The sequence below is a fragment of the Camelina sativa genome, chromosome 5 (assembly GCF_030686135.1).
Source record: "Camelina sativa cultivar CO46 ecotype springtype chromosome 5, ASM3068613v1".
Lineage (NCBI taxonomy): Eukaryota > Viridiplantae > Streptophyta > Magnoliopsida > Brassicales > Brassicaceae > Camelina > Camelina sativa.
The window spans coordinates 6459444-6472714 of NC_141884.1; the positions used below are offsets into that span (position 1 = coordinate 6459444).

The 13271-nt window shown below is 36.9% G+C and overlaps 4 protein-coding genes across 6 annotated transcripts; 3 read left to right on the plus strand and 1 right to left on the minus strand.

Annotated features, from left to right (window-relative positions):
* Positions 1-670: 670 nt before the first annotated feature.
* LOC104785859 (vacuolar protein-sorting-associated protein 37 homolog 2) lies at positions 671-2885 on the plus strand. 2 transcript variants are annotated; one of them, XR_002037938.2, is made up of 7 exons: positions 671-970; positions 1493-1675; positions 1879-1966; positions 2099-2138; positions 2222-2268; positions 2369-2484; positions 2579-2885. XR_002037938.2 is itself a non-coding variant. In XM_010511146.3 (7 exons), the coding sequence occupies exons 1-7, from the start codon at positions 957-959 to the stop codon at positions 2743-2745; spliced, it is 660 nt and encodes a 219-aa protein (XP_010509448.2). In that variant the 5' UTR covers positions 671-956; the 3' UTR covers positions 2746-2885. The 2 variants fall into 2 exon arrangements, 1 of the variants encoding a protein (XP_010509448.2); XM_010511146.3 differs by having other exon boundaries at positions 2364-2484.
* Positions 2886-3684: 799 nt separating this feature from the next.
* Positions 3685-6972, plus strand: LOC104785863 (aspartic proteinase 36). 2 transcript variants are annotated; one of them, XM_010511148.3, is made up of 11 exons: positions 3739-4190; positions 4397-4411; positions 4538-4667; positions 4768-5015; positions 5120-5347; positions 5771-5933; positions 6011-6084; positions 6182-6278; positions 6382-6445; positions 6528-6599; positions 6691-6972. In XM_010511148.3, the coding sequence occupies exons 1-11, from the start codon at positions 3886-3888 to the stop codon at positions 6843-6845; spliced, it is 1551 nt and encodes a 516-aa protein (XP_010509450.2). In that variant the 5' UTR covers positions 3739-3885; the 3' UTR covers positions 6846-6972. The 2 variants fall into 2 exon arrangements, with proteins under 2 accessions (XP_010509451.2, XP_010509450.2); XM_010511149.3 differs by lacking the exon at positions 4397-4411 and having other exon boundaries at positions 3685-4190.
* A 66-nt stretch (positions 6973-7038) lies between these two features.
* On the plus strand, positions 7039-10463 carry LOC104785862 (polyadenylate-binding protein 7-like). Its single transcript, XM_010511147.3, has 10 exons — positions 7039-7490; positions 7938-8056; positions 8166-8359; positions 8494-8747; positions 8833-8939; positions 9020-9209; positions 9304-9560; positions 9639-9770; positions 9842-9973; positions 10083-10463. Exons 1-10 carry the CDS (start codon positions 7259-7261, stop codon positions 10287-10289), a joined length of 1824 nt encoding a protein of 607 aa, XP_010509449.2. The 5' UTR covers positions 7039-7258; the 3' UTR covers positions 10290-10463.
* LOC104785861 (uncharacterized) lies at positions 10433-12020 on the minus strand. Its single transcript, XM_087513215.1, has 2 exons — positions 11026-12020; positions 10433-10946 (listed from the first exon to the last, which is right to left on the minus strand). Exons 1-2 carry the CDS (start codon positions 11776-11778, stop codon positions 10506-10508), a joined length of 1194 nt encoding a protein of 397 aa, XP_087369341.1. The 5' UTR covers positions 11779-12020; the 3' UTR covers positions 10433-10505.
* Positions 12021-13271: the final 1251 nt, after the last annotated feature.

The window sequence follows — 13271 nt, forward strand, 5'->3', positions numbered from 1 at the left end:
TTTTGTGTTATCTGTTACACAAGCTAACTTCTATATGTTTTACAGGTTTTATCCGATGATCATATATATAAATATAACTACTTGATCTTACATTACGAACAGATATTTGATTTGGTATATAAAGAAGTCAATCAAGTCGAATTATAAGATACAAAAAAAAATGTCACTTATCTCCGATTGCCAAATTTTTTGGGTTTGGGAAAGAATAAGAAAGTCCATTGTATTGTTCGTGGACAAAAATAGTTCCTGTGGTTTCAATTTTCAAACGTGGCAAAAAAAAATTCAAACGGATTGATTCTATTGCTTTGTCTTTTGCGAATCGAATTTAATTAGACCTTCCAGGTAGTAATCAAAATGGTTAGCATTGATTGCGAAAACACCCTGAAAGTCCACTTTGATACACATTGTAATTTTTCAAAACTAGAAAAGATGTATGTATAAATAAAACACAAATTCGAAAAAATAAAATAGTATATGTCAAAATTAACAACATTAATAGATAATTTGATACATAAAGTCCAAGGAAAGACGTACATTAAAAAAAAAAAAAACAAAGTTTACTTCTAAAAATACTAAAATTGTACTGTTCCGATGATTTTACATAAGCTAAAATAAATTACGGTAAAATTTTGTTACATTTGTAAAGAAATAAATGCGTATATTTACAAGTGATTTGATTACCTCGCGTCGAGGAAATAAAACAAAGAATACAAGTGAGCCAAAGATCTGTGATGGGCCAACAATACAGGCCCATTACAACAATGTTAATCATAGTTATGATGATGTCTCGTTGACAAAACAAAATTACGATTCTGTGCAGTTGCCGACTCCTTCCTTGATCGGTCACCATTATCATCATCATCTGCTGTAAAAAGTTTTATCGATTTTCTATTTGTATAGGGAAAATTATTTCAGAAACGAAACCCCTTTGGCTGGATCGGTCGACTCTAAGAACCATGTTCAATTTCTGGTAATATCTTCTCATTCAACTCCATGATCTGTTGTTTCACCTTACTTATTTGTCTCTCTTTGTGATTACATATGCGTTCTTTTACTCTCTTTTACATCAGCTCAGATTATGATCGTTTTGGGGAACTGGGATTTCTATGTGTTTGTAATTAAAGAAACTCTGTTTTTTTTTTTCTTTTTTTTGTTAGATACTAACTGTGTTTATAATGCATACCGTTAATTCTCTAGACCCAAAGTGTTAGGTTTTATGGTTGTTGCGAACTTATCTACAACATCCTGATGCATAATCTTGTGAAAAGCTTTGTTGCTGTGTTGGTCTCCTTTACAGTAATTTATGAGATGGTGAATCTAAAGATTAGTAGATTTGGGTATCTAAGAGAAAGTATGTGGTAATGTTTAAAAGAATCCTCATCTCTGTCCATGAAGTTGTGCTCTGGGTTTTGAAGTGTTTGCAATGTTAGTATATTGAGTTTTGGAACAGTTTCAGGTAGTGTTTTTAGATTGTTTGTTGTAAATATTTCAGGGGATCAAAAGAACAACAACAAGGGCAGTCTCATCTTTCTTCAGAAACATCTCCACAACCATGGTATTCACCGTCTTTGGTCACCGGGCCTAGCTCATCCCGGCTTCAAACATCAGGGCAGATTCCATCACATGTTTCACCAGGTGAAACCGCCGGCATTGTTGCAATTTTAAAAGACAAAAGGTTAGCTTTCAGTTAATTTTGCCTCTTTTGTGCATAATGTGTAACATTTATCTTTGATATGAATTTATCGTTTTGTTGCTGAAGAGTGTCTCTGTGATTTTGCATTTTGTTGATAATTTACATATACTTTGTCGGTATATTATCTTGTATGCTTACTCTTCTTACTCATTTCTGATTTTCTTCAAATGTTTTTTTTGCTATAGTGTGGATGAGCTCAAGAACCTTCTTTCTGACAAGAATGCATATCAACAGTTTCTGTACTCTCTTGACCAGGTCGCTATTCAAAACAATGTAAGTCGATCGGAAACATGGAAGTTACTATATAATCATATATTTATTGGCTTAGAGATATGAAGCTACTTCACTATTTACGTTTTTGAGATGATTCAATCTTGTGCTTTTTCTTCTTTATATGTTCATTAGATCAGAGAAGAGCTTCGCAAAGAAACGCTACATCTAGCTAGTGAGTTCTTGTATGACTCATATTTAAACGATGAAAATCCTATTCATATCCCGAGATCTGTAACATTCATGCTAATATAACAGGAGAAAATTTGGAGAAGGAACCACAGATAGTGGAGCTCAGAAACCAAGTGAGTATATTGTTGATATTTGAGTGTGTATAATATATTGAGTACATATGTATGAAACTTCTCAAGTTCATCATCTTTAAAACCGTTTTCAACAGTGCAGAATAATTCGTACATCGGAGCTTGCAACTGCGCAAGAGAAGCTTAATGAGCTTGAGAATCAAAGAGAAGAGATCCTTAAATTCTACTCTCCAGGTTCTCTTCTTCATAGGCTTCAAGGTAAAGAAGTACTCTAGTTGCTGTTACATGTGTAACCAATATTATTCACATTGGTTTTCTAAAACATGTACATACCCTGTTTGTTTTAATGCAGATGCTATGAACAAGGTCGATGAAGAATCCGAGGAGCTGCAACATAAGTTTATGGAGAAGGATATTGACACAGCCGTATTTGTGCAGAAATACAAGAAGTTAAGAAGCAAGTATCATCAACGGGCTTTGACTCATCTCGCTGCTAAAACTTCATCATCTTTCGGTTGAAACAAAATAATATAATTAATGTTTTGGTGTTTTATGTGTAACAGTGTAAGTAAACAGAAATGGTTCAAAGTATAATATCTATATACGAGATCGATGTATCACCGGATAATTTTAAGCATCATGTAATGCTTTCTAATCTTCTTCTTCTTCTTCTTTATTTTTTGGTTATTGAGTCTTCACAACAAAATACACAACTATGTTGGGAGGGTGACGTGGGAATGTGTCCAAATTTTTGTGTTTGTTTAGGAAACTCACACCACAATTTACCTAAAGGCCTCCTTCGTTGAAGTGCTCTTTTGGATCATGACGACTAAGCGCGACTCACCCACAAGTCAATGTTTAATATAATATAGTAAACTAATACTAATAAGTATCTAATTCATTCATCGTGATTCATCATCTTAAATGTTGTTTGCGAAAATAACATTTGTTCTCTTTTCTTTTTTGCTAAGTTTTTTTTCTCTCTAAAATCAGAACACTGGCTCTCTCACTCGACAAGCAACCAAAATAATATAATACAGTAGTTCATCTTCTTACATTTATGCTTCGATTTTGTAACGCATCTAATGAAAATTGTACCAAAAAAAGAGAGATAATTACTTGAATATTCCAAGGTGCTCGTAGTCGTATAGAACGCTTCACTCATGACCTAAACAAAACTGCTGAGAAAAATTGTCTAAAGATTGGCGTATAAGAAAACTGAATTTTTTCGTAATAAATAATAGCCTAAATAAACAATTTGGTTGCTCCAAATTTTTAATACCTTTAACCAACATCCGTTATTTAAGATAAATTCCCCGGTTTATATGCACAATTTACTAATTTCATAATCAACTACTAAAAGAGAAGAAACGATATACCCAATCGTTAATTTATAAAATCAAACCAAAACCAAACTAAACCGAAATCAATATATATCTTTCCTTAAAGCTCTCCACTATCTCCGCTAAAACATTTTCAGAACGTCTCTCTCTTTCTTCTCTGACAGTTCTTTTTGTTTTCCTGTCTCTTTCTCTCTCTCTCTCTCTCTCTCTCTCTCTCTCGCTCGCTCGCTCGATGCAAAGAATCGAGCACTTGTGTCGCTCTTTGTAAATCTTTATCGGGAAATAATAATAACTAGAATCTCAACGAGCTACTTGAATGCGTATCTTTCGTCCCCTGATGTTACTTCTCGCGGTGGTGGCGGTGGTTTTGGCTTTGGCCGTGACTGGATTCGCTACACCGCCGTTACCTTCCACGTTGGCTAAATACGCTGCTGGTACGGTAAAGATTCTACCTTTAGAAAGGGCTTTTCCTCTAGACGAGCAAGTTGAGCTGAGTGAGCTCAGAGCGCGTGATCGTGTCAGACACGCGCGAATCTTACTCGGCGGAGGAGGTCGTCAGAGCTCCGTTGGCGGCGTTGTGGACTTCCCAGTTCAAGGCTCTTCCGATCCTTACCTCGTCGGGTATAATTTCTTCATTTTTTTTTCTAATTTCTTGTTCTACCCAAACCTAAACTCAGAAAATGTTTTACTTTTTCTTTTTCTTTTTTTATGTTCCTTTAGCCCTTTGCCTTTATCTTACCCGGTGCTTTACAAGGTTTGAAATGCTATAATTACGGAGAAGAACTTATTAAGTTGTGGTCTCCTTTTCTTTTTTTTCTTTGTTGCAGCTCCAAGATGACTATGTATATCACACTTGCACACTATGTTATTGGAGTTCTAATGGGTTTTATCAGCTCTTTTTTTTATTGTGTGTGGACAAATCTTTCCTTTATGTGATATGTGTGTATATGTGTTTTGTTTCTTGGTAGGCTTTATTTCACAAAGGTCAAATTGGGTTCTCCACCCACAGAGTTCAATGTTCAGATTGATACTGGAAGTGACATCTTGTGGGTTACTTGTAGTTCTTGCAGTAATTGCCCTCACTCTAGTGGACTTGGAGTAAGTGTAGCTTTGTTTTGGTTTTTTACTTAATAGTGAGATTAGCATCAGAGAACTGTGAAAGGCTTATCTTTTCTCTTTTTTCGAAATACATTTTCAGATCGACCTCCATTTCTTTGATGCTCCTGGTTCCTTGACTGCTGGATCTGTTACTTGTTCAGATCCGATTTGTTCTTCAGTTTTTCAGACAACAGCTGCACAGTGTTCTGAGAATAACCAGTGTGGTTACTCCTTTCGCTATGGTGATGGAAGTGGGACTTCAGGTTTCTACATGACTGACACGTTTTATTTTGATGCGATTTTGGGAGAGTCTTTGGTTGCAAATTCATCGGCTCCCATTGTTTTCGGGTGAGAGCTTTAACTATCTAACACTAGCCCTTGTGTTTGCATGAAAGTGTATGGCAGATTAAGGGTCTTAAGCTTTTGAAGTGATTTTCTTGTATTTGCAACAGCTGTAGTACCTACCAATCTGGGGACTTGACAAAGTCAGACAAAGCAGTGGATGGAATATTTGGTTTTGGCAAGGGAAAGTTGTCAGTTGTTTCTCAGCTGTCTTCACGAGGGATTACACCGCCTGTGTTTTCTCATTGCTTGAAAGGAGATGGTAGTGGAGGTGGCGTCTTTGTCCTTGGCGAGATATTGGTCCCAGGAATCGTTTACAGTCCTCTTGTCCCGTCACAGTAAGCTAACTAACCTCTTCTACAGTCTTGGATTGTTTCTCTAATTGTGTATTATGCTGTCACAAACTGAACGTGTGTCTAGTGCATGAGCTTTATATGTAGCGTAGGTGGGTTGTAGTGGATTTTAGCTATCTTCAGCTCAGCAACATTCGTTGAGTTGGTTATCTAGAGAGCTAACAGTTTAAATAATAAATAAGAAGTTAGGCAGAATGAGTTGGGCCCAAGAGTAGAGATTTTCTTGTTAATCGAGTCTCTCGATGATGTGTAGTTCTTTGGTGATTGAATAAATGACTTTACTGATTGGAATCCAAACAATGGCGATTGAATCAATCTTTTGCTGCTTCCCAATTGATTCTGAACTTGTTGTTGAGTGCCATGTGTTACTGATAAGAACCTGTCTCATCTTTTGATTACGTAATACAGGCCTCACTATAACTTAAATCTGCTGAGCATAGGCGTCAATGGACAGATGCTGCCTATTGATGCAGCCGTGTTTGAAGCATCAAATACCCGTGGAACTATTGTTGACACAGGAACCACTTTGACATATCTGGTGAAAGAGGCTTATGATCCCTTGATTAATGCAGTAAGTTTGTGTATATTTTATGTGTTCTGCATGAGACTGAACTTTCACATCATGATGTTGTTGTTTTGTAACTGCAGATATCAAACAGCGTGTCACAGCTGGTAACACCGATCATTTCAAATGGAGAGCAGTGCTATTTGGTCTCGAGTAGGTATGTCTCCTCATCTACAACTGCAATGTTCAAATCATTTTCTCTCTAGATCAAAAGTTAAGAGGAGAGTTTGTTTTGGTTCTGTGTGTATGTGCAGCATAAGTGACATGTTTCCTCCGGTTAGTTTCAACTTTGCTGGTGGTGCATCAATGATTTTAAGACCTCAGGACTACTTATTTCATTATGGATTCTATGTAAGCTCTTCTGTTTGTTATACATACCATAAAAATAAAAGTAACTAAAAATAGTCTGCTTTTACATAATTTCTTCTGATTTTTGGTCTCTCCTATCCAACAGGATGGTGCGTCCATGTGGTGCATTGGTTTTATGAAAGCTCCGGAAGAACAAACCATTTTAGGAGGTCAGACACTGACTGAGCTTCAAAGACTACATCTTCTTGTTTCAACAGTGGTTATATATCTGTACTGTTTTATTTGTTGCAGATCTAGTACTTAAAGATAAGGTCTTTGTGTATGATCTTGCTCGGCAACGGATCGGATGGACAAACTATGATTGTAAGTATATACATAATCATACCGTCATATCATTTAGAAAAAACTCGATAGTCATCGTCTGAACTTAGTAAACTTGTATTTTGTTTGACAGGTTCGATGTCTGTGAATGTATCGGTAACTTCAGGAAAGGATATTGTAAACTCAGCGCAGCCATGCTTGAACATCTCAACAAGGAACATACTCTTAAGATTCTTGTTTAGCATGTTATTGACTCTACTTCTTTGTATTTTCTTCTCCTTGACGTGAATTTATTATAGAATTTTGTGTGTTTTGTTTTTAGAGTTAGTGTAGTCTGATTCTTTTGAGTTCCTTTTCACCAATAGTGACTTTTTTAATTGTAGATAATTCTTGTTAAGAAAATATGGTTACTACTTATGGCCTAATACTATAATTAAATATTGAAGTGGGTATAATTAACGTTAATTAATAGTCTATTAACGAAACGGCACGAGGGCGACGAAACGGCACTAGTTAGAGCAAAACGCTACTGAAACGGAATATAAAAAGGTCAGGAGAGTGAAGCGTAACGGCCTCGTTTTATTAATCTTGTCATCTTCTTTCTTTCTTCACTCTCTCTCTCTCTTTCTCTTTCTCTTTCTCTTTCTCTCTTTCGTCGTTTAGTGCATTTGTGTTTCCTCAGAGGAATCAGGGCAAAAAAAATGGCGACTGTTCACGCTCCTTTTCCCGCCGCGGCGAATGCTTTTTCGGGATCGAGTTCTGCGGTGCCGGCGTCGTTATACGTCGGAGACTTACACCCTAGCGTCACCGAAGGTACACTCCACGACGCGTTCGCCGAGTTTAAGAGTTTAACCTCTGTTCGTCTTTGTAAAGACGCCTCTACTGGTCGTTCGCTCTGTTATGGTTACGCTAACTTTCTCTCGCGTCAGGATGGTACTGTTCTTCCATCTCTTCGATTTCGTTTGGGATTTTTTGTTTTGATGATTTTTTAGGTTTCCGGCGAGGCGTTTTCGTTGATTATCTTAGTTTTGTAGCATGTGTCGCTTATTTATCGTTGTTTTTGCGCACTTTGATTGTTAATCGCTTATGAATCTGTGTTTATGTGGCCGATTTTTTCGGGAATATGTTTATGTCTTCTCCGATCTTCGTAAATCTCCATGGATTTGTGATTTGGAAACAGAGCTTGTTCTTAGCCTGTTCACGCTTTTGATATTTGACCTTTTCGTTTATTAGTGACATTTCCTTTGGAAACGCCTCACCGGAATAAGTTTTGCTTGGTTTATTGAGCATAGATATGAGAACCAAATGCATCATCGTGTTTCTGAAATGCTTGAATAAGAAGACATTGTTTGATAGCATTCTTTTACTTCGTTTGTGCAGCTTATTATGCCATCGAGAAAAAGAATCACAGTATGTTGAATGGAAAAATGATTCGAGTCATGTGGTCAGTTCGAGAATCTGATGCTCGGAAAAATGGGGTTGGAAATGTCTTCGTTAAGGTAGTAACTCAAACCTTTAAGAGATTGGGATGATTCTGTCAATGTTTGATAAAAATGTGTTGGTGTCCTGTGTTTGATGGTGATACTGATAACGTTCTTTTTTTTTCAGAATTTGCCTGAATCAGTCAACAATGCGGGTTTGCAAGGTATGTTCAAGACATTTGGGGACATTGTATCTTGTAAGATTGCAACATTTGAAGATGGAAAGAGTCGGGGCTATGGTTTTGTTCAATTTGAGCAAGAAGATGCTGCACATGCTGCTATTGAGAAGTTGAACGGTACCATTGTTGCTGGCAAGGAGATGTAAGACCTTCTTACTTAGTGGGTCTCGGTGTCTTTCGTTTTTGCTTAGAAAGTTAGAATGAGAGATTTGACTTCTACCATATCTTTTAACAGTGGTTTCCGAATCTGAATCTTTTGGGAAATTTTATATGCAGCTATGTTGGCAAATTCATGAGAAAGACTGAACGAGTCAAACCTGAGGATAAGTACACAAATTTGTACATGAAGAATTTAGATGCAAATGTCAGTGAGGACTCTCTAAGGGAAAAGTTCTCTGAGTTTGGGAAAATTGTCAGCTTAGCAATTGCGAAGGATGAAAAAGGGTTATGTAAAGGATATGCATTTGTCAACTTCGAAAACCCAGATGATGCAAGATGCGCAGCAGAAACAATGAATGGAACACAATATGGTCTGACGGAGTTGTTTCTTTTCTGAGATGATGAAACCGTCGTAGGTCTTGCCAAGTTATTTAACCCTTTGTTTCTTTTTGATAGGTTCAAAGAAATTGTATGTAGGAAGGGCACAGAAGAAGTCAGAACGGGAGCAACTGCTAAAGGAACAGTTTGAAGAGAAACGAAAAGAACAGAAGATGGACGCTAAGGTATTACCATAGATAAACGCATTTGCTAGTCTGTTATGATATTAATCTGATGTATGGCTGTTGTTAATTCTGAAATGAAGGTGTCAAACACATATGTAAAAAACATCAATGTTGATGTAACTGAGGAGGAGCTGAGAAAACACTTTAGTCAATGTGGCACAATCACTTCTGCAAAGCTAATGTGTGATGAGAAAGGAAAAAGCAAGGGGTTTGGATTTGTGTGCTTCTCAGCACCTGAAGAAGCTATTGATGCTGTGAAAACTTTTCATGGTAAGCCGCATGAGCATGATGTGTTGGTACACAATGGATAAATGACATAGCTCTTTGCACATCTTATCATTCTGATTATTTACTTGCGCTACAGGGCAAATGTTTCATGGGAAACCACTTTATGTGGCTATTGCTCAAAAGAAGGAAGACAGGCAGATGCAATTACAGGTTCAATTTGGGAAAAGTGTGCCGGCAGCAGGAGGAAGCACTTCTTTACCTTCTGTCATACCAGGGACATACCCTTCAGTCTACTACACAAACACTCATCCGGGGATGGTCTATCCATCATACGCCCCAACTCTGATCAATTCATCATACCCTAACGTTCAAGTTGTCACATATCCTCCAGTGGTATATATCAATATCCTTGTTATTTGTTGAAAGAATAATCACTATGATAATGTTATAACACTATAAGATCTGTGGTAGGTACCTAATGCGCCAAGAAACAATAAGAAGTACAGAAACGAACAGTTGGATAGCAATGCTGTTTCGTATGTGCCCCATGTGTATCAGTCTACTCAAATGCTTCCTTTGTCTAGAGATTCTTCGAACCAGCAGGTATTTGTCAAATACCATTTAGTTTTATTATACCTTGTGAAAGATGGTTAAAATCAAGTTTTGTAAAACAGATGCAGCAGAACAGAACATATGCGCGTGGGAAAGATATGAAGAAATTAAACCAACAAAGGCAGGCTGATACAATTGGGAGGGAAAAGCAAGTGATCGGAGAGCTGCTTTACCCTCATGTCGAGAAACTCAAGGTTGGTGTGCTTGAATTTTATTATTATGTAATATTTACATTCGTTTTTTAGTAGGGCTAGTATTGATATAACACTATACTCAGTGACCGTACTTATCATTCTTGTGCAGCCCCAACTTGCTAAGAAAATTACAGGGATGCTTTTGGAAATGGACAAGTCGGAGTTGCTTATTTTGCTGAAGTCACCAGAAGACTTAGCTGGTAAAGTCCAGGAAGCGGTTGAAGTGCTGAAGTCATCGAAGACAAATCTGACCAGTCCAAACACTCTTCGTTCTGATTACTTGGCGACTGCCGTTTCTGGCCTTTCGATTAATTGAAGGGCAAAATGGAAAAAAAAAAAATCTAGTTTACCTTGGTTGCTGCTACACAAACTCTCGTAGGATTCTTTTGTTTGTTTGTTTTTTTTGGGTTTTCTTGGATTGCTATTCTACTTTGCCTTTTTTTCTTGTGAGAAATACAGTTGCTTAAATACGACGGTATTTGTGGAGAAATGGGGAAACAGTTATCATGCATCAATTGGAAATGAAAGGCTATTACACACTAGAACATGATCGTCTTGAATGAAATATGACTTCTTCCTCAGGTTCCACTGTCAACGAATGTCTGCCGAAACATTGTTCCTCTGCTTTTGATTTTCCCTTCTCGTTTCCTTCAACCCATTTCTTCAGCTTCTTCATCAGCCTCTTCCTCCTCGAAGCTTCATGATGATGATGTTGATCAAGAGCCTCTTCATGATGATCGTCTGCTACTGTTAACGCCTGAACATCATCTGCTTGTTCTTCCATTAACTCTTGCAGATTTCGATGTGGAGAAAATACATTTTCTTCATAATTGGATCCATTTCTTATCACGTCGTGCCTTAAACAAGCATTTCTCCATCTCAGGTTAATCACTTCCTTCACTCCATTCGCATAAACCTTCTTCAATTCCTCGTACTCATCTAGTACCCTTCTATAACATTCTACACTCACCATCTTCACAAAAGCAAGAACATGCTGATAAACATAAAATGAAAAGAATCTTTTTATTTAGAACACAAAAAATTGTACTTACCTCTGTTTTCTCTGATTGTTCGGAACTTGAAAATTTCTTGGAAATTTCTTCCTTTTCCTCTTGCAACACATCAATGTTAGCCTTAAGGTCTTTAACATCATCTTCCAGTGCCTTCATAACATTATTCTTCGCTTCTAATTCATCAACACACTTTAAGAACTCTTTCTCCACGCCAATAAACCGCATGCTTTTCTCGTTTACGACGCGATATAACTGCTTCGATCTTCTCCTGAGCTTCTTTGCTTTCCCCTCAAGCAACCCATTGTCTGATCTCAACTCTTGGATTTCTCCCACAAGTTTTAGGTAAACAATCACCAAATCTTGCCTCCTCTTGTGTTCTTCCTCCATCGCCAAAACTTCTTTACGGAAGAAATTTAATTGAGATTTCTCAAGGTTCAACATGCTTTTATGCTCCATAAGCATGACTTCTTGATCTTTCAAATTACAATATTGTTCAAAACGCATCTCCATTTCGTATTCTTTCCTTTGAAGCTCCTCGAATCTGGATTTTAAACTGAGGATCTCTTGCTTATCGTGATCAAGGCTCTCTGTCTCTTCCTCTTCTTCGTTTCTTCCGCCAGGTGATGAAGAGAACTCTGGATTGCTTGCAGGTGACGTTACCTCATTATCTTCTTTCCTATAGACAAACCTGGCCCAAATCAAACCAGTTGCTGATAGTACAATAGCAACACAAACTCTCAGAATCGCTGGTTTCATAGCACCTCCACCTTCTCTTGGACCTGAACCATCCATTAATCTCCTCCTCTTTCTTTCAACTCCAAAGTCTTTCTTTCTCGTTTTTAAAAGGTTTTCGTCGTTTCGGTTTATATGATCGAAACACAGATTACAAAATTGCTAGCTTGATGTATCTTTGTGAGGGTTTGATCAAATTTAAATGGTTTAAACGAATTATGGTCTTTTAAGAAAAAAATAGTTTTATACTCCTCTTTGATTGTAAAGGAAACATGTCTTGTAAGATTATTCGTTTCCTTTGTGTGTGCTTTTTTTCTAATTGAGTTTTAAATAAGAAAGTTAATTGAGATCGGTTGCTTTTTGACTACCATTGCTTTTGCTTGCTTACTCGTTTGGGCATCGGATTCTCCACTTACACGACACACGTGTGTACTCACACTCACACGTACCTACATGTTATGTATGCTCTATACGCTGCTAGGAGCCTAGGAGGTACTATTTTGTTATGGTTAATTAAATCGAAGAATCAAAATCTGGATATCCTAAACTAGAAATTATCAACTATGATTTGACTTGATCTTACTAGATACTTTACGATCTTATTTTATTTGTAGAAGTAGGACCCAAATATTCGTAATTGGAGTCAGTCCTCATGTGGTCGTGTAGTAACGACAAATCATGTGGGAAACGTGACCGATTTGGATGATTGGGATCAAATGCGCGTAATAATAGACGAACGATGTACCTAAATTAAAAATATAAACTATTCTATGTGACACAACATGCATGATTAACGTGATAACTTTGTTGACAAAAAAGTTAATCAAGATGTTTAACAGCAAAAAGAAAAGGTGAAATATTCGGTTAATTAAGACAATAAAGTATATACATTACATGTGCTAATCAAGTAGTGAAAAAAAAGAGAAATTTTTGAAATCAAATCCAACCTAAGCGAATGAGAGAACTTGATAGTTGTATCCTTCCGAGAACCGTCAAAATGGTATTGATAACTGACTTGATATCAATGGTCGGATCTATCCAATGATTAAACTTGTGTCCTTGTTTTTATCTAAACCAAATGCTTATTTTCAAGTTATTGCATCAGTAATTTTTGATGGTTGGAATAAGATCGATAGATACCGTTAAAAAATTGTAATGAAATTTGTCAATGCAAATTTTTCAAATATTTACCTAAAACCCCTTCTGATTTGTACTCTTTGCAAATCCGCAAAAATCCCAATAGTTGACCGATATATGATTTGTTTCTTCCATATTTTAAAGATGAGAATTTTAAAAGCTTAATATTTCTCGTACCAGAAGAGACTATTCCATCATTTTTATTACTAAAATTTGTTATCTATCAAATACAAAAATTATACACGTTATGTATTAACTCACGCTGTATATATTAATTACGTATACCAAACTCTGTCACGAACCATATTCAGTTTCTACCAATGTTTTTAAACCCGACCCGGAAAACAAACCGGAACACCTTCCGGGTCGCCGGGTCATCGGGTCGACCCGGTCCGACCGCGGATCAATAATTCACT

Coding starts and splice junctions, on each gene's coding strand:
- LOC104785861 (XM_087513215.1), bottom strand. CDS start 11,778: ATGGATGGTTCAGGTCCAAGAGAAGGTGGAGGTGCTATGAAACCAGCG. Junction 10,947..11,025: donor AACAATCAGAGAAAACAGAG/GTAAGTACAATT, acceptor GCTTTTGTGAAG/ATGGTGAGTGTAGAATGTTA.
- LOC104785863 (XM_010511148.3), top strand. CDS start 3,886: ATGCGTATCTTTCGTCCCCTGATGTTACTTCTCGCGGTGGTGGCGGTG. Junction 5,016..5,119: donor TCGGCTCCCATTGTTTTCGG/GTGAGAGCTTTA, acceptor TATTTGCAACAG/CTGTAGTACCTACCAATCTG. Junction 5,934..6,010: donor ATGATCCCTTGATTAATGCA/GTAAGTTTGTGT, acceptor TTGTAACTGCAG/ATATCAAACAGCGTGTCACA.
- LOC104785862 (XM_010511147.3), top strand. CDS start 7,259: ATGGCGACTGTTCACGCTCCTTTTCCCGCCGCGGCGAATGCTTTTTCG. Junction 9,210..9,303: donor TGCTGTGAAAACTTTTCATG/GTAAGCCGCATG, acceptor CTTGCGCTACAG/GGCAAATGTTTCATGGGAAA. Junction 9,974..10,082: donor CTCATGTCGAGAAACTCAAG/GTTGGTGTGCTT, acceptor ATTCTTGTGCAG/CCCCAACTTGCTAAGAAAAT.
- LOC104785859 (XM_010511146.3), top strand. Junction 2,139..2,221: donor AGAAACGCTACATCTAGCTA/GTGAGTTCTTGT, acceptor CTAATATAACAG/GAGAAAATTTGGAGAAGGAA. Junction 2,269..2,363: donor TAGTGGAGCTCAGAAACCAA/GTGAGTATATTG, acceptor CGTTTTCAACAG/TGCAGAATAATTCGTACATC.